At 42.3% G+C, this 27,690-nt stretch overlaps 1 protein-coding gene and 1 long non-coding RNA gene across 42 annotated transcripts in view; one reads left to right on the forward strand and one right to left on the reverse strand.

Annotated features, from left to right (window-relative positions):
* The window catches only part of CLASP2 (cytoplasmic linker associated protein 2), a 179,385-nt gene that overhangs the window by 13,577 nt on the left and 138,118 nt on the right, over window positions 1-27,690 (reverse strand). For all 41 annotated transcript variants that reach the window (XM_023260798.2, XM_045037927.1, XM_045037930.1 and 38 more), the window contains 5 exons: window positions 24,898-25,041; window positions 10,834-10,977; window positions 9,011-9,117; window positions 7,458-7,611; window positions 3,957-4,185 (listed from right to left, as the gene is read on the reverse strand). In XM_023260798.2, coding sequence (XP_023116566.2) covers window positions 3,957-4,185; window positions 7,458-7,611; window positions 9,011-9,117; window positions 10,834-10,977; window positions 24,898-25,041 — 778 coding nt within the window. The remainder of the gene's footprint in view (window positions 1-3,956; window positions 4,186-7,457; window positions 7,612-9,010; window positions 9,118-10,833; window positions 10,978-24,897; window positions 25,042-27,690) is intronic.
* Window positions 9,044-13,268, forward strand: LOC123380199. Its single transcript, XR_006585717.1, has 2 exons — window positions 9,044-9,155; window positions 13,146-13,268. It is a non-coding gene; the product is annotated as an uncharacterized LOC123380199 (long non-coding RNA).

Here is a 27,690-nt window from a genome sequence, read left to right on the forward strand (position 1 = left end):
AGAAGGGTGTCCACATGGAGTGGTGACCAGGTGTGACCTGTGAGAGCCCAGGGAGAAGGAGAAGGGCACCCATGGCCCCGGGAGTCAGAGCCCAAGGAGGCTGAGCGCACCCAGGTGGAGTGGCAGAGGTGAGGGGTGCAGGAGAAGGAGGAGGGGCAGAGATGGAAAGCTGGCTGCAGACAGGAGGACTGATCCAATAGGTAAATATATTAAAGGTAATGAAAGGCAGGTTGCTCAGTGTCACAAAGGGGGGCTTATCCAAAAGGGGGCTGATGCCAAGAGCACATGACCTGAATCCAATCACAAGAGAACATCAGAACAGGAGGATACTAGAAATAATCTTATGGTGCTAAATTGAATTGGGAGTTTATGTAAACTCATAGCTCTTGATACAGAAATAAATAGGTACACACCAGTGTGTGTGTGTGTGCACATGGACAGACATACGTATATATATATTCCCTTAGCTTTGGCCGCTGAGAGGTCTTAGGGGGAGTGATATCCCACTAGCAGTGGCTATACCTAGTGCTCAGACTTTAGCCTTTAAAGACCATTTTCTATTAAATGAAACCGAGGATCGACCCCTGGGGAAATGATTGATTGGAAGACTCAAGCAGGGACAACACAACATTTTGTCATGCCAGATGCAAGGATGGGGACACTGGCAAGAGAACAGGTCAAATCAAAGGCAATCTGAGCATCAACATAAATAATGATATTACAAATTATAAACGGTTGAGTACAATGCAAACCATGAGTTCATGTAATTATAAATACATAAATGAAACTTTTTAAATGAATACATTTTAACACAGTTTTAAAGTACCACCTTACAAGGCACTTACTAATTATACTTTTTTTTTTTTTTTTTTTAAATGTTGACTCCTTTTTGAGAGATAGAGAGACAGGGCATGAGCAGGGGAGGGGCAGAGAGGGGGGAGACACAGAATCTGAAGTGGGATTCAGACTCTGAGCTGTCAGCACAGAGCCCGATGCAGGGCTCGAGCCCACGAACTGTGCGATCATGACCTGAGCCGAAGTCGGATGCTTAACCGACTGAGCCACCCAGGCGCCCCAAGCACTTATGAATTATAAAAAGAGTAACTTCACAGTGGAGAAGCGTGGTAAGCACCAAAATAATCAGGTGATAAAAGTTTCTATCACCGGTCACTGGGCAAAGTGAAACCATTTATTACCTGAAGAATGGACTATCACTTCTGGGACACTGATGCCAAGAGCACATGACCTGAATCCAATCACAAGAGAACATCAGACAAACCCAAACCGAGGGAGATGCTAAAATATAACTGGACTTCACAAGGGCCACGGTCACTGAAGGAGACTACAGAGACATGATGAGATTCTGAAGTGGGTCCTCTGGCTACAAGGTATTCTCACTGGACAAGTGACAAAACTCAAATGGGGTTTCAGGACAGGCGATTATTAATGCACGGATGATAACCACCTGATTCTGAGGCGTATCTTGGGGTTATGTGGGAGAGGGTCTGTGTTTAAGGAGAGCACATCCTCAAGTACTTGAGGTGACGGATCATCGGTCTGAAGCTTACTCTCAAGAGGTCAAGAGAAAGTTCTTTGTGCTGTACCTTCATTTTTTAAACTTTTGATTGCTTTAAAATAAAAAAAAAATACATAAATTGCAGCTGAGGTAAGAAATGTCAGCGGACCCAGTCTGGTCTGCCAGCTTGTGACGGCTGTACCTAAGAAATTTAAGAACAAAGCTGCTAAGCTACAGGTCTCAGTTTACTGGGCTGCTGGAACCACGCAGGGATTAAGGGACAGGCACACGCTACGTCCAATGCATTCCCTCCGGTTCTGTTGCCGCCACAATTAAACCTCAGCAACAGAGCCAGCTAATTGTGACAGATCAAAATACACCAAATTCAATCATTTCGGCAGTTTATAGATTCTTCTGTAATTCAGAGTTAGTTTGGCAAGTTGCCATAATTTTTGTCTTTGTGATAATTGAGATATATTAATACTTAAAAAATTTTTTTTTAATGTTTATTTATTTTTGAGAGAGAGAGACAGAGAGAGAGAGAGAGAGGGAGAGAAAGTGCAAGCAGGGAAGGGGCTGAGAGAGAGGGAGACACAGAATCCGAAGCAGGAGCCAGGCTCTGAGCTGTTAGCACACAGCCTGACGCGGGGCCTGAACTCATGAACTGTGAGATCATGACCTGGGCCGAAATCGGATGCTTAACAGACTGAGCCACTCAGGTGCCCCAAATTTTTTATATTATTAAAAACATTTTTTGTTTTAATGTTTGTTTCTTTTTAAGACAGAGAGAGACAGAGTGCAAGCAGGGGAGGGGCGGGGGGGGGGGGGGACAGAATCTGAAGCAGGCTCCAGGCCTTGAGCTGTCAGCACAGAGCCTCATGTGGGGTTCAAACCTATGAACCACAAGATCATGATGTGAGCCAAAGAAGGACGCTTAACCAACTGAGCCACCCAAGGTGCCCCTAAAATTTTTTTTAAAGTGTTTCTTTTTGAGACAGAGAGAGACAGAGCATGAGCAGGGGAGGGGCAGAGAGAGAGAGGGAGACAGAATCTGGAGCAGGCTCCAGGCTCTGAGCTGCCAGCTCAGAGCCCGATGTGGGGCTCAAACCCATGAACCACAAGATCATGACCGGAGCCAAAGTCGGGTGCTTAACCAACTGAGCTGCCCAGGCACCCCGATACATTAAGACTCTTAACGTGACATATTGGTAAAAACATGATTCATCAACCTGGTTGGTAATCAAAGAAATAAAAATGAAGATATTTTTCCAGTTACCAAATTATAAAAATTAAGAAAAGATTGCTGATCTCTAACTTCTCAATCTTTCTAGTGATTAAGGAAATGCTATCATTGGGATGACCTATTTTATATCATGGTGACAAAATTTTAAAAGATTTGAGTATTCTGTGCTGGTGAGGCAATCAGCACTACACCTCAACTGGCCAAGTATTCTGAGTCAGTAAGTGGGTAGTAACTCTCAAAACTTCAACTTAGATATCCCTTTATTAAGCAGTTCTATCTCTAGAAATCTCTCAGAGTAAATTAACTTACATAGGTGCATAAAAGCTTACGCAGAAACATGTTCACTGACAGCAACACTGGGGGAACAAAGGAAAACCAGAAACTACCCGAGCGTAGTATCATACGAATGTTAAGGGGGGGGATTTTCAAATTCACCCACATACAGTTATCTATTATTTTACATTACTTGAATCTTCAGTAAAAAATTAATGACTTATATAAATTTGCAGAGAAAAATGTAGTTCCTTCTTACGAAAAATACCTAAGCCATATGCAGTGTTTTGTACTTTGTCTCTGTACATCTTACTCGAACCTAACTGCAAAGTGTGGCTGGAAGGGCAGATAGGTAGTACGTATCCATCCTCCTTCAGAAGGGACGCTGAGGAACAGTCAACCAAGCACCAGGCCGGGCAGCGGAGTCAATGTTGGAACTCAGTCCTACGCCCTCGGTCCAAGCTGCTGAAAGTGTTGGAGTTGGTCCTAAGCTGACTTCAAATTCTAATGGTGACTTTGTCCACACTTGGTCGTGAACGCATCTTATGAGAGTTTATGATTTCACACTTTATTAAAGGGCCCTTACAAAGAATGAGTAGTTCTTCAAAGGTTTTGTCACGCTGGTCTAAAAATTAACGGCTGAACGGCGTCTAGAGATAAACTAAATTTAAGCCGCAGGCGGACTTCACTTGTTTCTGGGCGGTCAGTATGGTTTTCCTGGTTTTTGAGGATGATGTCAGGGTTACCCTGTTTCTCACTCTGGGGCAGAAAACTACCAAAGCACCAGAAAGGAGCTCCTGGAAGATGGGGGAACACCTCTCCATTCCGAAGCTCCTTACTTCTTAGGGAGTTACGGTATTTCTCCTGCTCCACTGATTACCAGCCCCCGAAAGCACAGGTGACCAAACGTGACCCACGACCTACCGTCAGGAAACTGGTCGGCGTCGTCGTCAAACATGGCTTCCTTGAGGGCAGACTTATTGAAGGGACTGATGCTATCTGAATAGTTATATGGATTATAGTCTCGCGAGCGTGGGGAGGAATGAGCAGGCATCGACTGGAGCAACGAAGCTTTATTATCAAGGGAGGTTTGGCTTGAGTCGGTAGCATCGCCTCCTGCCCTTGGGTCAGGCATCCCGGGACCGCCACACATCTATTAATGGGAAGGGGAAGGCGCAGAAAATTAACTCACTTTCAAATATCTCTTTGAAATTCTAAAAAAGATGTTTCTCTGTTGCTTCAAAGGAACCAACATGAGGAGTTAAAACTTACATTCAAAATGTCAAAGCTTATCGTAAAGATGTAAAACAGAAACAAAAAAACCAAAACCCGCAGCTGTGAGAGCAAATAAGAACCATAAAAGAATGTTGTTTCCAATGACTCCTGCAGTTCCCTCGCTAAGGGCTTGACCAAACAACACGCAGGCAATTACAGCTCTCTATGCCAGTTAAAGACATAAAAGGACTCTCACTACCAACACGGAACTACAAGCTGCCAGATTCCATTGTTAAGGCAGTAAATCACACAAGGACAGGATGTCAACAAAGTATAAAAGAATCAAATTTTGGGGTTGCCGGGGTGGCTCAGTTCGTTAAGCGGCCGACTCTTCATTTCGGCTCAGGTCATGATCTCACAGTTCCTGAGACTCAGCCCTCCGTCAGGCTCCCTGCTGGGCATGCAGTCTGCTTGGGATTCTCTCTCTCCCTCCCCCTTCCCTGCTCTCTCCCTCTCGCACGTGCACCCTCTCTCTGTGTCTCTCTCTCAAAAAAGGAAAAAAAAGGGAGGGGGTTGTCTGGGTGGCTCAGTCAGTTAAGCGTCCCACTTCTGCTCAGGTCATGATCTCACGGTTCATGGCTTCGAGCCCCGTGCTCTGTGTCGGGCTCTGTGCTGACCGCTCGGAGCCTGGAGCCTGCTTCGGATTCTGTGTCTCCCTCTCTCTCTCTGCCCCTCCCCTCTTGTTCTGTCTCTCAAAAATGAATAGTAACACATTAAAAAATAATAAAACACTTCTACCAAAGGCCTCAAGGCTTGTAACTTTTGAAAGGATGCCTGATGGAGTTGGAGCGCATGAACATACTTTTATCACAAAACATCGATACTAACACTGATTCTAATACTAGTATGAAACTCATTACTACCACCAGATCACCATCACCACCGTCTACTCAGCAACTATGTGCTAAGCCATTACTCAGGTGCTTTACTAATATTCTTCAAACATTCACCGTGCACCTACTGTGTGCCAGGCTTCATTCTTGGCAGGGGGGATATATTAACGAACAAAAGAGAATGCTGTCCACCTCCACGGAGTCTACATTCTAGTTGGGGGACAGACGGTACAAAACTAACTAGACACAATGGTGGAAGATGATTCGCGTGCGGGAGGTGGTGCTGTGTTAAAGGGACCGTGAGTGTTGCGGTGGGAGGGAGGCAAGTGCAGACCAGCTAGGGTGGTCGGAGTAGGCCGTGCGAACCAAGACTTGAAGGAAATCAGCCAGGAAGCAGGTTTAAGACAGAGGGAACAGCCCAGACAAAGGCCCGGAGGCACGAGCACGCCCGGGAAGTTCAAGGGACAGCCAGGAAGCCAGTGTGGCTGGAGCAAAGTGGGAGGAGACGAGGCCAGAGAAGTGACAGGGAAGAAAAGCCTGCTGGGGAGACGCTGGCTTTTATTCTGGGACGTCCCACAGGGTTACAAGCGGAGGTGTGCCAAGACACGACAGGGGGTCACCGGCAAAATCGAGGAGGCCGGTTAGGTGCCCATTTTAACAGCCCAGGGGAGAGAGGACTGATGGTGAGGCCGGCTGGAGCCAGAGTGGCAGTGACGGAAGTGGACGGAGTTTGGATCCATTCTGAAAACGGGACGACAGAGCGAGTGTGCAGGATGAGAAAGAGGCGCGGTGAGGACCACTCTCCGGTCCCAGGCTTTTGGCTAAGTGACTAGTGCTACCAACCGCGACACAGAGGAGCAGCTTCGTGGACGAGACTGCAGGTGCGGCAGGAAGCGGGCTGGAGGCACGTGAGCTCCAGAGGGAAGTTGGGCCGGACAGACTCGTATCACTTCTGACCCTGACAACACCTTTCAGAGTACAATGTCGTCGCCTCATCTTCCTAACACAAACACTGAGCTTTAGACGTGATAATATCATCTGACTACTGGGTATCTGCCAGGAAGCGGGATTTGAAGTTCCTTCGGCCAGAATCCCGTGTGAGCTCCCCACCCCGCACCCTGCGATCTCTGAGGAAAAAAAGTCTCAGCAGTGATTCTTACCAAACCGTTATTGCTTTTGGGGTGGGGAACCTCAAACATGAGCGGTGAGCCGGCTCTGGCCCGATAGGCACAGGGAGAAAAACAACAGCGGGAAGGCAGAGGAGAGAGCCCTTTCGAGATGTGCTGAAGAACTGCCGTGCCCCCCAAATCTGCAAACGCTGAGAAACCACAGATTCCATAGGAAATGACGGGATGGCTTGTTCTGAGAGAAGTCTAAGCAGCAGCAGCAGCAGGGTAAAAGACAACTACTCTTTTTTTTTCCCTTCCCTCGCCCCAAACAACTACTCTTTGTATGAACAAACTGAGCAGTATTCACCAATGTCAGAAAAATGGGTCATAACATTCTTCACTGGAGCCACACAAACCGATGACACAAATCTCCACCACTGCACTAAGGGGGAAAGAAAAACCGAAACACATTAGGTCTTACGAGACCCATGTGATCCGGCCCTCGTTCCACCCCCCAACCCTCTCACAACGATCCAACAACACTGCCTCTCGTCCTGGTTCCCGACTAGGCACAACTTGCTCTCATCTACATGTCTTTAGACTTGCCACTTCTTCTATGGGATTCTCCTCTCCCAGATCTTGTACGGCTCCATTGAGGTCTCGGTGGAAAAATCACCTACTGAGAGAGGCCTTCCCTGACCGATTAATCTCAAACAGATTCACTTTGGGGAGCCTGGGTGGCTCAGCTGGTTAAGCGTCCAAGTCCTGATTTCGGCTCAGACCAGGATCTCATGACTGGTGAGATCTCTCCACACGCGGGGCTCTGCGCGGACAGAGCAGGCTGTGGAGCCTGCTGGGGATTCTCTTTCTCTCTCTGCTAGCCTGCTTGTGTGTGTTCATGGTCTCTCTCTCTCAAAATAAACAAACGTTAAAAAAACCAGATTCATTTTATGTTCTAACCTAAAACTCAATAGTACTCATCTCTATGAGAAAATTCATAAGGAACTTGAGGGCAGCGACTTTGCCTTGTAAAATCTAAGACCCAGCATGGTGCCCAATGTGTGGCAGGTACTCATTGAACGCTTACAGAGTGACCCCTAAAAAGTGACATCTGAAGACGACAGAAAGTTAAAAAAAAAAAAAAAACACAACCCAGGAAAAATCTCTTAATGAACAAGTCTGCACCGTAAGAATGTTCAAATACTCACAGAATCACCATCATCTTTTTTAGAATCTCTTTTCAACGGCTCATTCATATCTTCTTGACTACGGAAGCTGAAATTCTGAATTGCTTCAGTGACACCTCTAAGAGAGCTATAAATATCTTCAGAGTTCATATTTTCTGTGTCATAATCAAATGCACTATGAAAAAGACGACTAATTGTTATTTGGGTGTCGTTTTAAAACACACAACACATTTGAGATTAGGTAGGGTATTTCTAACAACAGGATGAGAATGTACACTCCCCGAAGCACAATTAGCAAAACCAAATCAAACCTGACAACTGTCAACGGTGAAGGCACATGTCCCCTGGTCCATCCACTAAGGGCAGCTTACGAGGACTGTGAACGCATAGCCCTTAACAACTGGTTTGTCTTTCACCTTCAAAAATGTTCTGATTAACCAGAGGTCAGCAAACCATGACCCGTGAAATCTAAAAATGTTTACTTCTTTAAACACTTGGGAGAAAAGTCAAAGTAACAATTCATGACACGTGAAATAAAATTTCACGTTACATAAAATTCTTCTTTCAAGGTCCGCAAATAAAATTGTATCGGGTATCAGTACCCGCAACACTTATTTACTCCGGCCTCCTCTACGGCCGCCTTTACGCTGCACCAGCAGAACTGGGTACAGGTAACAAGGCCTAAAATACGTACCATGCGGCCCTTTACAGAAAGTTTGCTAACTCCTGTGATTTGTTTACAATAATGGCACAACTTGAAGACAAGATAAAGGTATTATACACAAATTTACAGAAGGCAGAGAAGTTTCACTACTGAACATATGTTTATAGTACAATTCTATAATTAGATTCTAAAACTCAACTGAAGCTGGAATTCAGCCATCAGATCGTCACATATGTGTGACAAGGAATAACTAGGCTAGATGTTAAGTCTGCAATGTATTTTTCTTCCTCAGATGCTGAAGTATTCTATAAACGTAATGAATATGATGAAGCATGCTATGATACATGGCTAATAATAAAATTAGTAACTACATTAATAAAAATGGACTGCTATGCAAATGTTTTTAAAAGCTAGGAAAAGGGAAAAAATGTTAGTCCATTAATGAGTCAAGAACTTCATCTGAAATACAGCCTATGCTTGAACTTCACAAGTGTGTGAAAAGTTTACACAGCTTATATTTTGTATTAAGGCCCAATCTCATAGTCACATTTTTTTCCGAAGACACAGTCATAATGCTATTTCATATTTAGCCTTTCCCCATTCTTCACTATTTTTATGCTTTGGTCTATAAGCACATTTGAGAAACATAACTATGCCATTTAACGCAGCAAGCAGTAATTTACAAAAGTAAGTGTCCTTTGCACTTACCAAACAATTTGATATCCTATGCGTTATTTTCACTTAAGGCTTACTTTGGGAATAAACTTAAACATTTTTTTAATCTGCCACATTTCTACATGTCAAGACCTTTGAAGCCAAGTGGAAATCAACTGGAATTATATCAATGTCCGTTGTCTAAGAGTGGGAATCTGCAAACACAAGCCATGATGGAAAAGAACTCTTTTGTTACCTTGGAGATAAAGTATTCTGTGATGTGTTGGTAGGAGAAGTAAGAGGACTGGACCAGTTGGCTGGTGAACGTGCTGTTGGCCTTGTCAAAGGACTCCCCATGGGACCCTGATGGGGGGAGTCAAGTAAATATTAACACATGACAGGTAAGCTCAACTAAAAGGCTCTTAAGGAAGCCATGCAATCAAGAAGTTGAACAGTATGAAAGAGCTGTATTTGCAGGTCAGTATTTTAAATATTCATGTCCTTATCTCTGCTTTCTGTAGGGAAAAACTTTCCCCCTACTTGGAAATCTAACTCTTTAGTCTTCTCTTGTTTTCCTTACCCACTTCCTACCCTCAAATATCATCAACATCTTCCTCCTCAAAGATTCATTGGACCCCAAATTAACAATTTGTTTTTTAAAAACAATTTTGTTTTTAAACAACAGTTTATTTATTTTGAGAGAGAGAGTGAGCGTGCATGTGAGCGGGGGAGGGACAGAGAAAGAGAGAGAGAGGGAGAGAGAGAGAGAGAGAGAGAATCCCAAGCAGGTTCTGTACTGTCAGCACAGAGCCAATGTGGGGTTTAATCTCATGAACCATGAGACCACGACCTGAGCCGAAATCAAGAGTCAGATGCCTGGGGCACCTGGGTGGCTCAGTCGGTTAAGCGTCAGACTTTGTTCGCCTCAGGTCATGATCTCACGGTCTGTGAGTTCGAGCCTCGCATCGGGCTCTGTGCTGACAGCTCGGAGCTTGGAGCCTGCTTCGGATTCTGTGTCTCTCTCTCTGCTCCTCCCCTGCTCGCACTCTCTGTCTCTTAAAAATAAATACACGTTAAAAAAAAAGAGAGAGAGAGAGAGACGCTTAACCTACTGAGCCACCCAGGTGCCCCCCAAACTAACAATTTTAAATTAGCTCCCCATCCTGGGGTGCCTGGGTGGCTCAGTCGGTTACGTGTCTGACTCTTGATTTTGGCTCAGGTCATGATCTCATGGCTTGTGAGATTGAGGCTCAGAGCCTGCTTGGGATTCTCTCCTTCTCTCTATGCCCTTCTCTGCTCATGCTCTCTCAAAATAAACAGAAGTAAAAAGAAGTAAAATTCATATTATTAATTTGCCTGCCTGTTAAGATATAATTAAACGATTCCTTCTCCTTTTAAAAAGATAACTAGCTTTAGTCCCAAGACATCTTTCTGATTATTTTTAACTCTCAGACTTTACCTTAAGCCTGCTATAAATGCATATAATTTCTCCTTCATCCACAGTACAAGGTCTGGCCTTTTAAAAAACCTAAGTTCAGTTCTTTAGGCATATTATGTAAACGATGCTTGCCATTTAAGGTCTATAAAACACTGTAATGTTTCATTTATTCAGACCTTACTTTCCCAAAACCAAAGTTTGTACCTTCAAGCAAGTACGGGCCCACAATCCTGTGAACAGGTTTTGGAACACCCCTTCCAAAGCCCCAGCTTCTTCAGATGTTATTTGTCAATCAAGTCACCCCTTCTAGCCCTCCAACAAGGACCCATTTGTCTAAAGAGCACGTCCTAATTCCAACGGCCTGCAGAGCCGCCGCCCTCATCGGAGTTCTGCTCGCGTTTTACTTTCCTGTTCGTGTCCTGGCCATGTTCACCACCAACCTAGTGGATAGAAACATGCTAAGCCTAAGGACGGTACTCTTTCCAGGACAAGATTTAATTCTGCTTAGGGAATGCTGCCCAGTACAGATGCAAAAATTATATACTAGGATCAAAAGTTTACTTCGTGTAAAAGCAAGCAACTACTGTGACACCAACCAGCCATCATATCACAGGGTAGCCGAGAGAAGAACTGAAAGGTACCTGGGTTCCATTGCCAGTGTTTCGAAGGTGATTATGAAGAAGCTTGGTAGCACCATCCTGAAAAGTTTTTGGTAAAGCTCCTAATAACATTGTAAACTCTGGAGTATTGAGTTCAAATAGGGAAATCAGCACGGACTGCGCTGCCTGTAAAACGAAGACATTTAAGAAGTAGATGAGTGTATTTTGGTAACTCAAAGGAGACAATTTTCTTCAGTCAACATTTCTGTTCAATAGCACAAGGCCATCTTTCCCACAGAAACATAAGTTGCCTTTACATACTTTCAGATTTTGTTGCGGGGAGAATAAAAAAATATTTATTTGCGAGAGACAGAAAGCGAGCACGCACGAGCCGGGGAGGCGCGGAGAGAAAAGGAGAGACAGAAGAAGCCCAAGCAGGCTCTACACTGTCAGCACAGAGCCTGACATGGGGCTCGATCCCACGACTGAGAGATGACGACCCGAGCCATTACCAAGAGTTGGATACTTAACCGACTGAGCCACCCAGGTGCCACATCATTTATTTTTTTTTTGAGGGTAAGAAGGGAAGACAAAAATTGTCAAAAATATAACCTGGCACTCAATGGCAGCAGTTAACCGGTCTCTGGGGTTATTTTTTTAAGTTAAAAAAAAAAAAAGTATTTTGAGATAGAGACGGAGGGAGGGAGAGGCAGGGGCAGGCACAGAGAGAAGGTCAAGCAGGCTCTGCATCGTCAGCACAGACCTGATATGGGGCTTGATCTCACAAACTACGAGATCATGACCCGAGCTGAAACCAGGAGTCGAACGCTTAACCGACTGAGCCACCCAGGTGCCCCAAGACCGTTTCCTTTCCAGGGTTATTCTACCAAGATATACCACTTCAGTTTTCCTAATAAAAACCTACAAAAAGACGGATGGAAATACCTAAGTATGGGTATCCCATACCCTTCAAAAATTCCCGCTGTACCACTAGACTTTTATGAAAGACCTACCACAGGACCTGCTTTCCCTAACCAAAAGGAAAACAAAGACCCTCACTTTTATAAATAAAGGCAAAAAGCCAAAATACATTCAACATTTGTTTTGCACTGAGCCTGTACTCCAAGCAGTGAGAAGGGTGTCACCAAGCTCCTTCCCCAGGAACTATACTCAGCATCTCAGCATTAAGCCAGCATCGCTTTGTTGAACTGTGTTGTGTCGTGTGTGCTTTATCTCGATTTGTGCTGTGTGTCTGTTAGCAAGCTGCATCCCAAGGTGTCAGAAAAGACGAAGAGGGAACTCTCAAAAGTTTTTCCGTGGAAATTAATGGGACTGCTTCTTTGCTTTACACATTTTGGTGTATGAAAGGTTTCACGCAACAGTCTACTTTAGGATAGCAGGGGAAACCTGTATATCCCTAAGCTATACAAAGCTCATCCAGAGCAACTTCTTACTTTTCATTATATAAGTGAAAAACTAGTCTAACATTTGGGTGGAAATGGGAACAAAACAAAGCTTACTCAGATCGGTTAAGAAAACTTATAAATTTACTTTCTTCTTTTAAAGTAACCAACTGAAGGGCGCCTGGGTGGCTCAGTCAGTTGGGCGTCCGACTTCGGCTCCGGTCATGATCTCACGGTTCATGGGTTCGAGCCCTGCATCGGGCTCTTTTGCTGACAGCTCAGAGCCTGGAGCCTGCTTTGGATTCTGTGTCTCCCTCTCTCTCTGCCCCTCCCCTGCTCATGCTCTGTCTCTCTCTGTCCCAAAATATAAATGAAAACATTAGAAAAAAAAAACTGAGTTACTGAAAACCAAACTTTGAAATTCAGATTTCAAAGAAACTTAATGAGAGGAGAAAGAAACCCACATAGTTCACAATCACGACTCAGAGGGAAATGTGTGCATCTGATTCTGGGCGTGTTCAGATCCCAGTCTTAGAAAACTTAGTGTCCTAAGTTTACGACATCTGAATATGCAACACTAGTGGAATGGTTACATTCTGTTCCACTGGTGCAACGGCAGACCGCACAACACAGCCTTGGAAGGTGACGGAGTTGAATACACGAAGAGATCGGCAGAGGGCTATTAGACGCAGCCGAAGGGAAGATTAATAAAACCACAGCTGTGACGTAAGCCCATTCTTCTGAAAACGACAAAACACCATTGTGTGGGTATGCACTCGAACACAGTGCTTAAATGAAACTGCGTGTATTTTGAAGCAAAACTTTATGGTCTCTTTTGGAAAATATTAAAACTACCTCGTTTATTTGAGCCAGTGAATTGATTGTTAAGGTACACTTTATTCCATCTAGGGTTTATTCTGCTGTATGAGACTCAGCTTTCTTTCCTCCCAGAGACAGAGAACCCAGCTGTTCCAAAACCACTTCCCGGTCAGCGTATCCTTTCCTCGTGACTCCAAGTGACACCCTTATTGTGAGTTAACCTCCTAAATAAACCTAAGTGTCTTTGATCCTCCATGTTCTATCAACTATTTCTCTATTTCTGCATTAAGTAATATGGGTTTAAGTTGCATGATTTAAAATGCAATAGTTTGTGAGTATATTTTGATAAAGCCCGTTTTCATTAGTTTATATTGTAGTATCACATTTTTTTTTTTACTAGATACTTTTTAAAATGTTTATTTTGAGGGGTGGGGGAAAGGCAGAGAGAGAGAGGGAAAAAGAGAATCCCAAGCAGGTTCCACGCCATCAGTGTAGAGCCTGACATGGGGCCGATCTCATGAACTGACCTGAGCCGAGATCAAGAGTCGAAGCTTAACTGAGACACCATAGTGGCCTGAGATTTTAATTAATTAACTTACTTCTTTCACAGCATAAACCAGGTCTTTATTAGAGTACTGTATCCCATTTCTGTCTTCTTATTTTTTTAAAGATTTGATTTTTAAGTAATCTCCACACCCAACGTGGGACTTAAACTCACAACCCTGAGATCGAGTCCTACGCTCCACTGACTGAGCCAGCCAGGTGACTCCCCTCCTGTTTTTAAAGTTTTTACCGTTAGTCAGCATAACAGTGGTATCAGTTTCAGGTGTATAATACAGTAATTCAACAATTCCGCACACCACCCCGTCTTCATCAGAAGGGGGCTCCATCACCTATTGAATCTCCCCACCAATCTCCCCTCTGGTAACCTTCAGTTTGTTCTCGACAGTTACATTTGTTTCTGGGTGTCTCTCTTCTTTTTTTTCCCTTTGCTGCTGCTGCTTTTTTTTTAAGTTTACTTATTTTGAGAGAGAGAGAGAGAGAGAGACAGAGAGAGACAGAGAGAGAGAACATGTGCACGCATGCAGGGGAGGGGCAGAGAAAGAGGGAGACAGAGAGAATACCAAGCAGGCTCCACACTGACAGTGTGATGTAGGGTTCAAAATCACAAACTATGAGATCATGACCTGAGCCGAAACCAAGAGTTGGATGCTTAACCCACTAAGCCATCCAGGTGCCCCACTTGTTTTGTTTCTTAAATTCCACATGAGTGAAATCATATAGTATTTGTCTTTCTCTGACTTATTTTGCAAAGGATTATACTCTCTAGCTCCATCCACGTCATTGCAAACGGCGAGATTTCATTCTTTTTTATAGCTAATATTCCACTATGTATGTATACCACATCTTCTTTATCTATTCATCTATAGATGGATACTTAGGCGGCTACCATAATTTGGCTATTATAAACAATACTGCTATAAACATAGGGGGATATGCATCCCTTCGAATCAGCGTTCATGTATTTCTTGGGTAAATATCCAGTAGTATGACTACTGGATCGTACGGTAGGCCCATTTTCAACTTGAGGAACGTCTATACTGTTTTCCACAGTGGCTGCACCAATCTGCATTCCCACCAACCACACAAGAAGGTTCCTTTTCTCTACATCCTCACCAACGCTTGCTTCCTGTGTTTCTGATTTTAGCCATTCTGGCAGATGTGAAGTGGTAACTCATCGCAGTTTTGATTTGCATTTCCGGGATGATGATTTTGAGCATCTTTTCATATGACTGTTGACCATCTGTATGTCTTCTTTGGAGAAATGTCTGTTCGGGTCTTCTACCTATTTTAAATTGGATTGTATGTTTTTTGGGTGTTGAGTTTGATAAGCTCTTTATATATTTTGGAGTTCTGTGGCAAACCTCTGTGTTGAACAAGTCTGTCGGCACATGTTTTCTTTTTTGATTTTAGAGAGCGGGGTGGGGGGGAGAGAGAGCATGAACAGGGGAGAGGGGCAGAGGTGAGAGAGAATCTTTTTTAAATTTTATTTAATGTTTATTTATTTTTGACAGAGCGAGCAAGCAGGGAAGCAGCAGAGAGAGAGGGAGACCCAGAATCCGAAGCAGGCTCCAGGCTCCGAGCTGTCAGCACAGAGCCCAACGTGGGCCTCGAACTCACAAACCATGAGATCATGACCTGAGCCAAAGTTGGACGCTTAACTGACTGAGCCACCCAGGGGCACCCCACCTTTTTTTGGAAAAAAAAATTATTTAATGTTTGAGAGAGAATCTTAAGCAGGCTCCAGCCTCAGTGTGAAGCCTGATGTGGGGCTCGATCTCACAACCATGAGATGATGACCTTAGCTGAAATCAAGAGTTGGCCATTCAACTGACTGAGCTACCCAGATGCCCCCCGGCACACTTTTTCAAACAGCATTTACTCATTTTGCGTCTCTGTGTCACATCTGATAATCCTTGCAACATTTCAAACTCTTTCACTGTGATCTCTTACGTTACTTTGTAATTCTTTTGGGGTACCGCAAATTGTGTCCAAACGATAGCAATCGATACATGTTGTGTGTGTTCTGACAGCTCCACTGAGCAGCTGCTCCCCGTCTCTCTCCTTCCCCCCAGACCTCCCTGTTCCTTGACACACAGCCGTGTTGAAATGAGGCCAGTTAATAGCTCCACAACGGCTTCTACGTGTTCAAGTGAAAGAAAGCGTTGCGTGGGTCTGACGTTAAATCCAAAGCTAGCGGTGATTAAAGTTAGAAAGGCAAGTCAAAAGCCAAGACAGGCCAAAAGCTAGGCCTCTTGTGACACACAGCCAACTTGTGACCGCAAGGGACAGGTGCTTGAAGGAAACTGAGCATGAATGGTAAGAAAGCAGAACAGCTTCATGGCTGATCCAGACCTAGTTTCAGTGGTCTGGAGAGGAGATCAGAGCAGCCACAACGCTCCCTTAAGCCAAAGCCTCATCCAGAGCGGGGCCCTAACTCTCTTCAATTCCGTGAAGCCCGAGATTGGTGAGGAAGCCACGGAAGTTGGCTCGTGAAGTTGAAGGAAAGGAGCCGTCTCCATAACCGACAGGTGCAAGGTAGCACAGCCAGCACGGGAGTCCCACAGAGTTACTCAGAGGACCCAGCTAGGGCGATCCCTGAAGGTCGCTGACGAAACAGCAGATTTCCAGTGTAGACGGAGCAGCCTTGTATCGGGAAGGAGATGCCACCTCGGACTTTGACGGCTGGAGAGGAGAAATCAGTGCCTGGCTTCAGAGGACAGGGTGACTCTCTTGGTAGGGCTAACGTAGCTGGTGACTTTAAGTCGAGGCCAGGGCTCGCATCATGTGAAAATCCTGAGACCCTTAAGCATTGTGTTAAATCTACTCTTCTTGTGCTCTGTGAATGAAACAACAACGCCGGAAGGACAGCTCATCTGTTTACACGGTTTCCTGAATATTTCAAGCCACTGCTGAGAACTATTGAAGGAAAGAAGATTCCTTTCAAAATGTTATGGATCATGACAATGCACCGGTCCCCAAGAGCTACAATGGAGCTGTGCAGTAAGAATTAACGTTGGTTTCATGCCTGCTAACACCATATCTGTGCTACAGCCCATGGATCACAAGCTAATTAAAAAAAAATATGTTTCTTTAATATTTACTTCTGAGAGAGAGAAAGAGAAAGAGAGAGAAAGAGAGAGCAGGGAAGGGGCAGACGGAGACAGAGGATTTGAAGCAGGTTCTGTGGTGACAGCAGAGAGCCCAATGTGGGGCTCAAACTCACGAACCATGAGATCGTGACCTGAGCCGAAATCAAGAATTAGACACTTAAATGACTGAGCCACCCAGGTGCCCCAAGAAGTAATTTTGACTTTGATGTCTTCTTACTTAAGAAATACATTTTGAGGGCACCTGGACGGCTCAGTCGGTTAAGCGTCTGACTTCAATTCCAGCTCAGGTCACGATCTCACGGTTCCTGAGTTCAAGCCCTGCCCCGGGCTCTGCACAGGCAGCACAAAGCCTGCTTGGGACTCTCTCTCTCTCCCTCTCTCTGACCCTCCCACTCAAGTTCTCTCTCAAAAACAAAAAAGAAACAGAAATACATTTTGTAAGGCTACCGCTGCCATAGTGATTCTTCTGATGGATCTGGGCAAAGTAAATTGAAAATCTTCTGGAAAGGATTCACCATTCTAGATGCCATTAAGAGCATTTGCGACTCATGGGAAGAGGTCAAAGTATCAACACTAACAGGAATTTCAAAGAAGCTGATTCCAGCCCTCAAGGATAACTCTGAGGGATTCAGGACTTCAGGGGAGGACGCAACTGCTGATGTGGTGGAAACAGTGAGAGAACTGGAAAGAGAAGTGCAGCCTGCAAATGTGCCCAGATTGCCGTAATCTCTTGACAGAACTGGGAGATGAGGAGATGCCTCTTACGGATGAACAGAGAAAGTGGTTTTTTGAGATGAAAGCTATTCCGGGTGAGCATGATGTGAAGACTGTTGAAGTAACAGCAAAGGATTTAGAATATTACATAAACTTAGTTGATAAAGGAGCAGCAGGGTTTGACAGGACAGACTCCAATTTTGAAAGAAATTCTGTGGGTAAAATGCTATTAAACAGCATCTCATGCTACAGAGAAATCTGTTGGAAAAGGAAGAGTGGATCGATGTGGGGAACCTCACAGTCTTATTTTTTAAACATGAATTCTTAATGGTTTTATTTTGAGTTAGTTATTTTACAACAGTTTTAAAACTTTGAGTGTAGCTGATACCCAACGTGACATTGTTTCAGGTATACAACATAGTGACTTGACTTCTCTATTATTCTATGCTCACCCAAGTGTAGCTATCGTTTGTCGCCAAGCAATGCTGTCATGACATCCCTGATTATATTCCCTCTGTGGTACCTCTTATAACTGTGACTTATTCACTCTGTAACTGGAAGCTGGTATTTTCCATTTTCCTTTACCCATTTTTCCCATTCCCCGCCCCGCCGCCCCCGGCCCCTTTCCCTCTGACAACTGTTTGTTCTCTATACTTATAGGTCCGTTTCTGCTTTTTGTTTATTCATTTGCTTTGTTTTGTAGATTCCACATAAGTGAAATCACATGGTATTTCTCTCTCTCAATCTGACTTCTTTCACTTAGCATAAGACCCTTTAGGTTCATCCATGTTGTTGCAAATGATAAGATCTTCTTTTTGGCTTTTTTTATGGCTAGTAATAGATCTCTACCTTTTTTTTTTTTTTTTTTAAATGACTAGATGAATAGATCCATTCATCTATCAAAGAACACTTGAGTTGCTTCCATATCTTGGCTATTATAAATAATGCTGCAATAAACACAGGGGTGCAAAAGACCTTTTCAAATTAGCATTTCCACTTTCCTTGAGTAATAACCAGTAGTGAAATTATTGAATCATATAGTATTTCTATAGTTGTCTGAGGAATCTCCATACTGTTTCCCACCACTTCTGCCTTTTTAAAAACAAAAAAAATTTTTTTTAATGTTTATTTTTTTTTTTTAATTTTTTTTTTCAACGTTTATTTATGTTTGGGACAGAGAGAGACAGAGCATGAACAGGGGAGGGGCAGAGAGAGAGAGGGAGACACAGAATCGGAAACAGGCTCCAGGCTCCGAGCCATCAGCCCAGAGCCTGACGCGGGGCTCGAACTCACGGACTGCGAGATCATGACCTGGCTGAAGTCGGACGCTTAACCGACTGCGCCACCCAGGCGCCCCTTTAATGTTTATTTTTGACAGAGAGACAGAGCATGAGCGGGGGAGGGGCAGAGAGAGAGGGAGACAGAATCGGAAGCAGGCTCCAGGCTCTGAGCTGTCAGCACAGAGGCCGACACGGGGCTCGAATTCACAGACCGCGAGATCATGACCTGAGCCAAAGTCGGGCCTCAACGGACTGAGCCACCCAGGCGCCCCAACTTCTGCCTTATTTCAAGAAACTGCCACAGCCATTGCTTCAGCAACCACCGCCCTGACTAGTAAACACTGAGACAAGCCAAAACATTACAGCTCTGAAATCTCAAATGATAATTAGCATTTTTTAGCAGTGTTTTTAAATTAAGGTATGTACTTTTTTTTTTTAGACATAATGTTTTTGCACACTTAATAGGCCACAGCATAAAGATAACTTTATATACACTAGGAACTGAAAATAATCATGCGACTTGGCTTTATTGCAGTGGTCTGGAACTAAATGTGCAGTTTTCTTAAGTATGCCTGCCTATATAAGGTTTTAAAATCAGGAAGTGTGAAGTCCTCCTACTTTGTTCTTTTACAAGATTGCTTTGGTTATTATGGGTCTGTTGCAATTCCACATGAATTTTGGAAAGAGCTTGTAAATTTCTACAAATTTCTGGAATTTTGATAGGGATTACATTTCACCTGTAGATCCCTTTGGGTGGTATTGCCATCCTAACAACATAAAGTCTTCTCATCCATGAACATGGAATGTTTTTTGGTTTATTTAAATCCGTAATTTCTCTTAAAACTGTTTTGTAGTTTCTACTATAAATTTTGCACGTCTTTTGTTAAATTTATTCCTACAGATTTTAATCTTTTCAATGCAGTTGTAAATGAAAGTGATTTCTGAGTTTCATTTCTGGATTACTCATTTCAAGCGTTTAGAACTATAATTTCTGTATAGCGTTTTATATCCTGCTGCCTTGCTGAACTTGGTTATTAGTTTTAATAGTTTTTTAGTGATTCCTTAGGATTTTCTCTACATATAATCATATCATTTGCAAATGGAAATAGTTTTACTTCTTTCTTTCCAATCTGGATGCCATTTATTTATTTGTTTGTTTAGCTTTAAATTCAATTTAGTTAACATACAGTGTAATCTTGGCTTCAGGAGTAGAACCTAGTGCTCATCCCAAAGAATGCCCTCCTTAATGCCCACCATCCATGAGATGGGATCTTTAGCCCATCCTCCTCCCCCATCTCCCCTCCAGCAACCCTGTTTGGTCTCTGTATTTAAGAGTCTTTTATGGTTTGCCTCCTTCTCTGTTTTTATCTTATTTTTCCCTCCTTTCCCCTATGTTCATCTGTTGAGTTTCTCAAATTCCACATATGAGTGAAATCATAAATCTGGCTTTCTGATTTCATGTAGGGTAATACCCTCTAGTTGCCATTTGCAACAATGTTTATCCACATTGTTGCAAATGGCAAGACTTCATTCTTTTTCACTGCTGAGTAATACTCCATTGTGTTTATGTATGTGTATGCTTGTGTGTATGTATCCATTCAACAGTCAATGGACATTTGGGCTGTTTCCGTGATTTGGTTATTACTGATAGTGCTGGTATAAACATTGGGGGTGCCCCTTTCAACCAGTACTTTTTTAGTGTTTGTTTTTGAGACAGAGACTGAGTGTGAGCGGGGGAGGGGCAGAGAGACAGGGAGACTGAATCTGAAGCAGGCTCCAGCCTCTCAGCTGTCACACAGAGCCTGATGTGGGGCTCAGACCCATGAACCAGATCATGACCTGAGCTGAAGTCAGACACTTAACCAACTGAGACACCTAGGTGCTCCAAATCAGCATTTTTGTATCCTTTAGATAAATTCCTGGTAATGCAATTGCTGGGTCACAGGGTAGTTCTATTTTTAATTTCCTGAGGAACCTCCATACTGTTTTTCAGAGTGGCTGCACCAGTTAGCATTCCCACCAACAGAGCCTAGAGGGTTCCCCTTTCTCCACATCCTCGCCAACATCTGTTGTTTCCTGAGTTGTTAATTTCAGCCATTCTGACAGGTGTGAGGTGGTACCTCACTGTGATTTTGATTTCTATTTCCCTGATGATGAGTGATGTTGGGCATTTTTCATGTGTCTGTTAGCCATCTGGATGTCTTCTTTGGAAAAGTGTTTATTCGTATCTTCTGCCCATTTCTTGCCTGGATAATTTTTTGGGGGGTGTTGAGTTTGGTAAGTTCTTCATAGATTTTGGGACACTAACCCTTTATCCAATATGTCACTTGCCAAGGATGCCTTTCATTTCTTATTTTTTCCCGTCATAGCTAGAACCCCCAGCTGAATAGAAATAGAAATTGCTGAGCTGTACATATTTTTAGACATAAGGGTACTGCACACTTAGACCAGAGTAGAGTGTAACACATAGTATATACTGAATTGTAGAGTATATGGTGAATAGAAATGCAAAGAGCAGACATCCTGTCTTCCTCCTAATTTCAAGGAGGAAGCATCTGGTCTTTTACCATTAAGTATGACTTTAGCTGTGGATATTTGCAGGTACCCTCTCTTGGGTTGAGAAAGTTCTCTTCCATTACCAGGTTTTTTTGGTTTTGTTTTTTGGGGGGGTTAAATCATGAAAGGATGTTAAGGTTTTGCCAGTTGTCTTTTTCTTTTTTTCCCAGATTTATTTTTAAGTCATCTCTACACCCAACATGAGGCTCAAACTTACAACCATGAGATGGAGAATCCCATGTGCCACCACCTAGCCACCCAGGGACACCACCAGATGCCTTTTCTATTCATATGATCACATGTCTGGTCTTGTGACTGACAGGGGGTATTACATTAACATACTTTCAGATGTTAATTTAACCCAGCATTCCCGGGATAAATCCCATTTACTTGTGCGTGGTGTATAATTCTATGTTGCACGATTTAGTTTGCTAATATTTTGTCAAGGATTAAACGCATCCATATTTGTAAGAGATACTGGCCTGTAGGCGTGTGTGTGTGTGTGTGTGTGTGTGTGTGTGTGTGTGTGTGTGGCATCTTTGTCTGGTTTTGGTATCAAGGTAAAACTGCCCTCATAGAATGAGTTGGAAAGTGTTCTTTCTTCTGTTTTTTGAAAGAGTTTCTAAAGAACTGGTATTAATGTTTGCTGGAATTCACCAGTGAAGCCATTTGAGCCTGGGCCTCTCTCCGTGGGTTCTTTTTTGATTACTAAGTCAATCTCTTTACTTGTTTTTCATTTTTAATTCTAGTAATGTAAGTCTCTTTTCTTCTTTGTCAATCTAGTTAAAAGTTTGCCAATTTTGTTGATCTTTCAAAAAACCAGCTTTTAGTGTCACTGATTATCGTTTTTGTATTTTGTTAATTTGTGCTTTAATCTTATGTCTTCCTGTTTACTTTAGGGTTAGTTTGTTCTTTTTCCCATGTCATAGGTGGCAGTTAAGCTTTCTAATTTAAGATCTTTCTTCTTTTTTGTAATAGGCATTGACACTTATAAATTTCCCTCTAAGCACTGCTGTGGCTGCATCCTGTAAGTTCTGGTAGATCATGTCTCCATTTGCATTCACCTCACTGTATTTTTCTGATTTCCCTTTTGAGTTCTTCTTTGATCCACTGGCGATTTAGAAGTTACCTAATTTCCACATATTTGTGAGCCCTCCACACTTCTGTGTTACGAATTTCTAGTTTCATTCCATTGTGGTGAGAGAACATTCTCTGTATTATTTTCATCCTTTTACGAAAGCTACTGAGGTTTATCACCTAGCATGTGGTCTTATCCTGGAGAATGTTCCATGTACATTTGAGAAGAAGGTAATATTCTGCTTCTGTTGGGTAAAGTGTTCACCATTAGAAATAAAGGTCAAAAAAATGTATACTCCATGCTCTTCTTTGTAGTAAATATTGAAGATAATGATTCACAAAGGATGAGAGTGAGCAATGCTACATGTAGGATGCAAGAAATGATGGGTGAAGACAAGTCTCAGGAAGATGGCAAGAAGAACAAAAGGTCTAAGAAGGGGCTCCCCATGGAATAAATAAATAAATAATTTACGTCTTTGAGCACACGGAAAATGTTAGCCATAAGCATGTTGCAGAGATGGTGAAAATACGAACAGATAAACATTAAAAAAACCCAGGCAATTGAAAAACAAGGCAAATTATTTACACCACGACAAAACTCTTATAAGAAAAGAAGGAAGCAACAGACCACTTGGTATAGGAGTGAATGCTTCCACAGTCAAAAGGTAAATTGATTCCATTGATTACCAATATCTGATTCATACGTATTCTGAAAATTATGGGGAAAGATACACGAAAAGATGTGGGAATGGTATGGGTTAAGCTAAGTTCTTATGTACAAAGGGAGATAGAAAGCTACTCATGGCTAGATTTATCAACAGATCAATAGATCATGCTCAAAATGAGTAAATCAGGAAACACTGTAAATTCTTATCTGAAATACACTGGTGCATGCAAGTGGAAACATTTGGACTACAGTTGACCCTTGAACAATGCAGCGGTTAGGGACACCAACCCTGTGCAGTCAACTCTGCACTTTTTATAAGTTGATTCCCCCTAAACTTAATTACTAATAGCCTACTGTTTACCAGAAACCTTAATGGCAATATAAACAGCTGATTAACATACCTTTTGTATGTTATATGTATTATATACTGTATTCTTTTAATAAAATAAGCTAGAGAAAAGATGTTATTAAGAAAATCATAAGGAAGAGAAAATACATTCACAGAACTACGCTATAAAAAAAATCTGCATGTAAGTGGACTGGCACAGTTCAAATTTGTGTTGTTCAAGGGTGCACTGTATTTTTTTGTTTTTATTCACTTTATTTTTTTGATCATGATACGTGTACTCTTTAATCACCCTTCTGTATTTCCCCCATCCCTCTCAGTTTTTTTCTACAGTTAAGAGTCTGTTTGGGGTGCCTGGGTGGCTCAGTCAGTTGAGCGCCTGACTCCAGCTCATGATCTCGTGGTTTGTGAGTTTGAGCCCCATGTCGGGCTCTGTGCTGACAGCTCGGAGCCTGGAGCCTGCTTCAGATTCTGTGTCTCCCTCTCTCTCTGCCCCTCTCAGAGCTCATGCTCTTTCTCTTTCTCTCAAAAATAAACAAACATTTAAAAAAAAAAAAAAAAAGAAGAGCGTTTCTTGGCTTGTCTCTTTTTTTTCCACCTTTGTTTTGTTTCTTAAGTTCCACATGAGTGGGATCATATGGTATTTGCCCTTCTCTGACTTATTTTGCGAAGCATTATATTTTCTGGCTCTATCCACGTTGTTGCAAACGGCAAGATTTCATTCTTTTTTTATGGCTGAATAATATTCCACTGTACATGTATATGCTACCTCCTATCCATTCATCAATTGGTGGACACTTGGGCTGCTTCCATAATTTGACTATTGTAAATAATGCTGCTATAAACATAGGGTAAATGTATCCCTTTGAATTAGTGTTCTTGTATTTTTTGGGTAAATACCTAATAGCGCAATTCCTAGGTCATAGGGTAGTTGTTCTATTTTTAATTATTTGAGGAGCCTCCATACTGTCTCCCAGAGTGGCTGCACCAATTTGCATTCCCACCAGCCAAGCAAGAGGGTTCTTCAGTCTCTACATCCCCACCAATACTTATTGTCTCCTGTGTTTTTGATTTTAGCCATTCTGACAGATGTAAAGTGACAACTCATGGTGGTTTTGATTTGCATTTCCTTGATAATGAGTGACGTTGAGCATCTTCCCATGTTTGTTTGCCATCTGTATGTCTTCTTTAGAGAAATGTCTGTTCATGTCTTCTGCTCATTTTGAAAATTGGATTATTTGTTTTTAGATGTTGAGTTCTGTAGTTCTTTATGTATTTTGGATACCAAAAAGGGTCAACTATATTTTGAATGGTTACAAGATTAGAGGTTGGGAGGACTGTGGCAATGAGAGTTGGTTTCTTATTCTAAGTTTGAAAACTATACTCATATTAACTGGATAAAATTTTAAATCATTTAAAAGAGAAGATAAAAAAACAAGTCTTCATATCACCAAGTAAATAAATCAATACTAACCGGTAATGTCCAGAAATATTAATTCCCTTTGTTGGCAATCCAAAATGACTGACTTGTTTTTCTAATTTACCTTCTAAATCTTATGTTAAAACATACCTTCCGAACATCAGAACTTTTGGGTTCTGTTGTCCAAGTGATGACCCGAGACACTGCCAGGCGAGTTTCACTGGAATTTATAAAATCTCCTGGATCCATCTGCTTGGCCAGAGTTTCTATGTATTTAAGGATAGCAACCTTCACCTGCAGAGGTAAGCAAATGAGAGAGGACAACCAGACGGTCACTGAGGGATACTGACTACACTTCAAAAGCAATCAGGTGATTATTTTTCCAACCAATACGAAACGAAACATCAACAATAACAAAAAAGAAATTACATAACCACCTACATACCTGAGGTACAAATACATGGAAATGTGGATTTTTGTTTTCACATATAGCAGAACTTTTAAATCCCAGGTGTTTCATTCCCTGTGTCTGAACTGCTGAAGACTCTCTTGACAAGATTATACCCTTCTCCTTGAGTCGGCCTTCAGAGCTTACAGCTGACTCTTGTCTACATTTCCCTGGGAGCCAGTCTTTATAAATTAAGTGTGATTTGGCTTTTGGGGAAATGAACCAAAGTATTCTGGAAATAAGGTATCATAAACCAAGTAAGTAATCAAGGTGGGCAATACAGGTTTTTTTGCCAAACATACAGTAACATTCACCCCATGAGATCCAGAACCACCTTTCAAAAGAAGTGTCACAAAAAAGTTTTACACAAGGACCGCTGGAGCAAAGACAACATTTCTTTGTAATTCCTGAGGTTTGGGTGCCTGGTATAGGTGGGGGTGTGGTCAAACGCAGGCTTCAAAATCAGGTGGGGCAGAGCGTACATGTTTCTTCCGTAGGCTCAGCCTTTGTTATCCTTAGAGTGAGCCGCTTGGTTCAATTACCGCCGTTCTCTCAGGGATGTGAGGGCAGAAGCACCGGCTGAGAAAAACTTTGAGAAGTCACATCTTCTAACACCCTAGCGGTTCTAGACAAGGACTCTGAAAGACTCTGCTAGTGCGGTTTAGAAGTGGCAGCTGGCAAACCGCACAGCTGGATAGAGCAGGTGTTACGTAGAGCAACATATTAAACACCCACTTGCTGACTTAGATAAAGGAAGGCGTGTATGATTAAAACAGCAACATTGAAAAAATACTGCCAAAGACAAAGACAATCAGGTTTTCAATGTTCTGTCTCCCCTTGTTATTGATCTTAAGATGTTACTTGTCTCACTAAACCCAAATAAGGTCTTCGGGAGGTACTGTGCCAAGTTTTATGTAAAGGAAGCAAAGTGTTAATATAAGGTTCTGACTGTTGCACATTTTCCCCCTTTGGCTTCCAGTTTAAAAAAAAGGGGGGGATCAGATTACATTCTTCATTTCAAAATGATTAAAGTTTTAAAACTTTTTTTATATGTTTATTCATTTTTGAGAGAGAGAGAGAGCACGTGCAAGTGTGAACGGGGGAGGGGCAGAAAGAGAGGCGGCGGGGCGAGGGAGGGGGGGCGGCGGATAGAGGATCTGAAGCGGGCTCTGAGCCGACAGCAGTGAGCCTGATGCAGGGCTCGAACTCACAAACCTCAAGATCGTGACAGGAACTGAAGTCAGATGCTCAACGGACTGAGCCACTCAGGCGCGCCTCAAAATGAATACATTTAAAGAAGTAACTATAACTTTTAGATGTATTGAGAAAAAATTTGAGAGTTAATCCATCATCTGTCCAGGTAAAACGTCCAGTGGAGAGGGAAAGAGACTTATGATTAATTTTGCAGTAGCAGGCCCGATAAATTACAGTAGCACTTAATATTCTGGATTCCCAAAGCCGTGTCACCTCTCGGTGTGAATAACTGAACAGCAAGTACAGTGAATTAAAGAATGAACATCAATGTCATCGTTTTCAACTTGCTACCACCAATAACTGAATATATTTATTTGCGCTACGTGAGATTCAACTAGTGCAGTGTCTTAGCAATTTACGGAGGCATATAAGCTTTCAAGGGTTTCACAGAGTAGGTGTGTTTATAATACTACTAGGCAAAATAACCACAATACACACATAATAATCATTTGAAAGTTTAGATTTAAGTAGGATATTTCACGAGTTTATATACACAGTCTGTAATTTTAATAACACAAACATGCATTCAGAGAAGGAAAAATAATCTAGCTGCTAAAGTGTGTTTAACTTTACAACATATCTCTGAAACCCAGAAAAAGATCACCAAAATTATTCTTTTTAATATTACTCAGAATCACTCTGTATTGCTATTTCCCCCTATTCTATTGCTTCTTTTCTGACATTTAACCACATGACTGTGAGAAATAAATTTTCTCTTTTATCTGAAAGATCCATCATTTTTTATCAATAAAGAATTTTATAGATCTCATACACAAGTTGTTTGTGTATAACCTGTTTTTTCTATAACCTGTTCAGTGTTTTAATCTGTCACCCAATTTAAAGTTACTTTTATTTTTGGCCTAAGGCATGGCTCCAATTTAACTTTTCCTTGTATCTTCAAGTATCAATTTAGGAGTTTTAGAGTGATTTTCCCCTACAACGTTGCCTGCATACGTGTATGTATATAATCTATAATACATGTATATATAACATAAGATATAAAAGCCATATAGATAATGGCTTTTACAGATTTAGTCTGTAACTCCAGTACCCACTATGTTTCCCAATAGGAAAGCAAATTTTAATTAGTTTTCTTTCCCACTGTTTTTCTTTAGGCATTTAGCAACTTTATTTTCTCCCCGAACTCCCCTATGACCCTTATTTCTTAAGCTAATGGTTTAGACCTCCCTTTCCGCAGTCCCATGAAAAATCTCTACATATATTTTCTACAGCACGTGAGT

This window comes from Felis catus, chromosome C2 (genome assembly GCF_018350175.1).
Source record: "Felis catus isolate Fca126 chromosome C2, F.catus_Fca126_mat1.0, whole genome shotgun sequence".
Taxonomy (NCBI): domain Eukaryota; kingdom Metazoa; phylum Chordata; class Mammalia; order Carnivora; family Felidae; genus Felis; species Felis catus.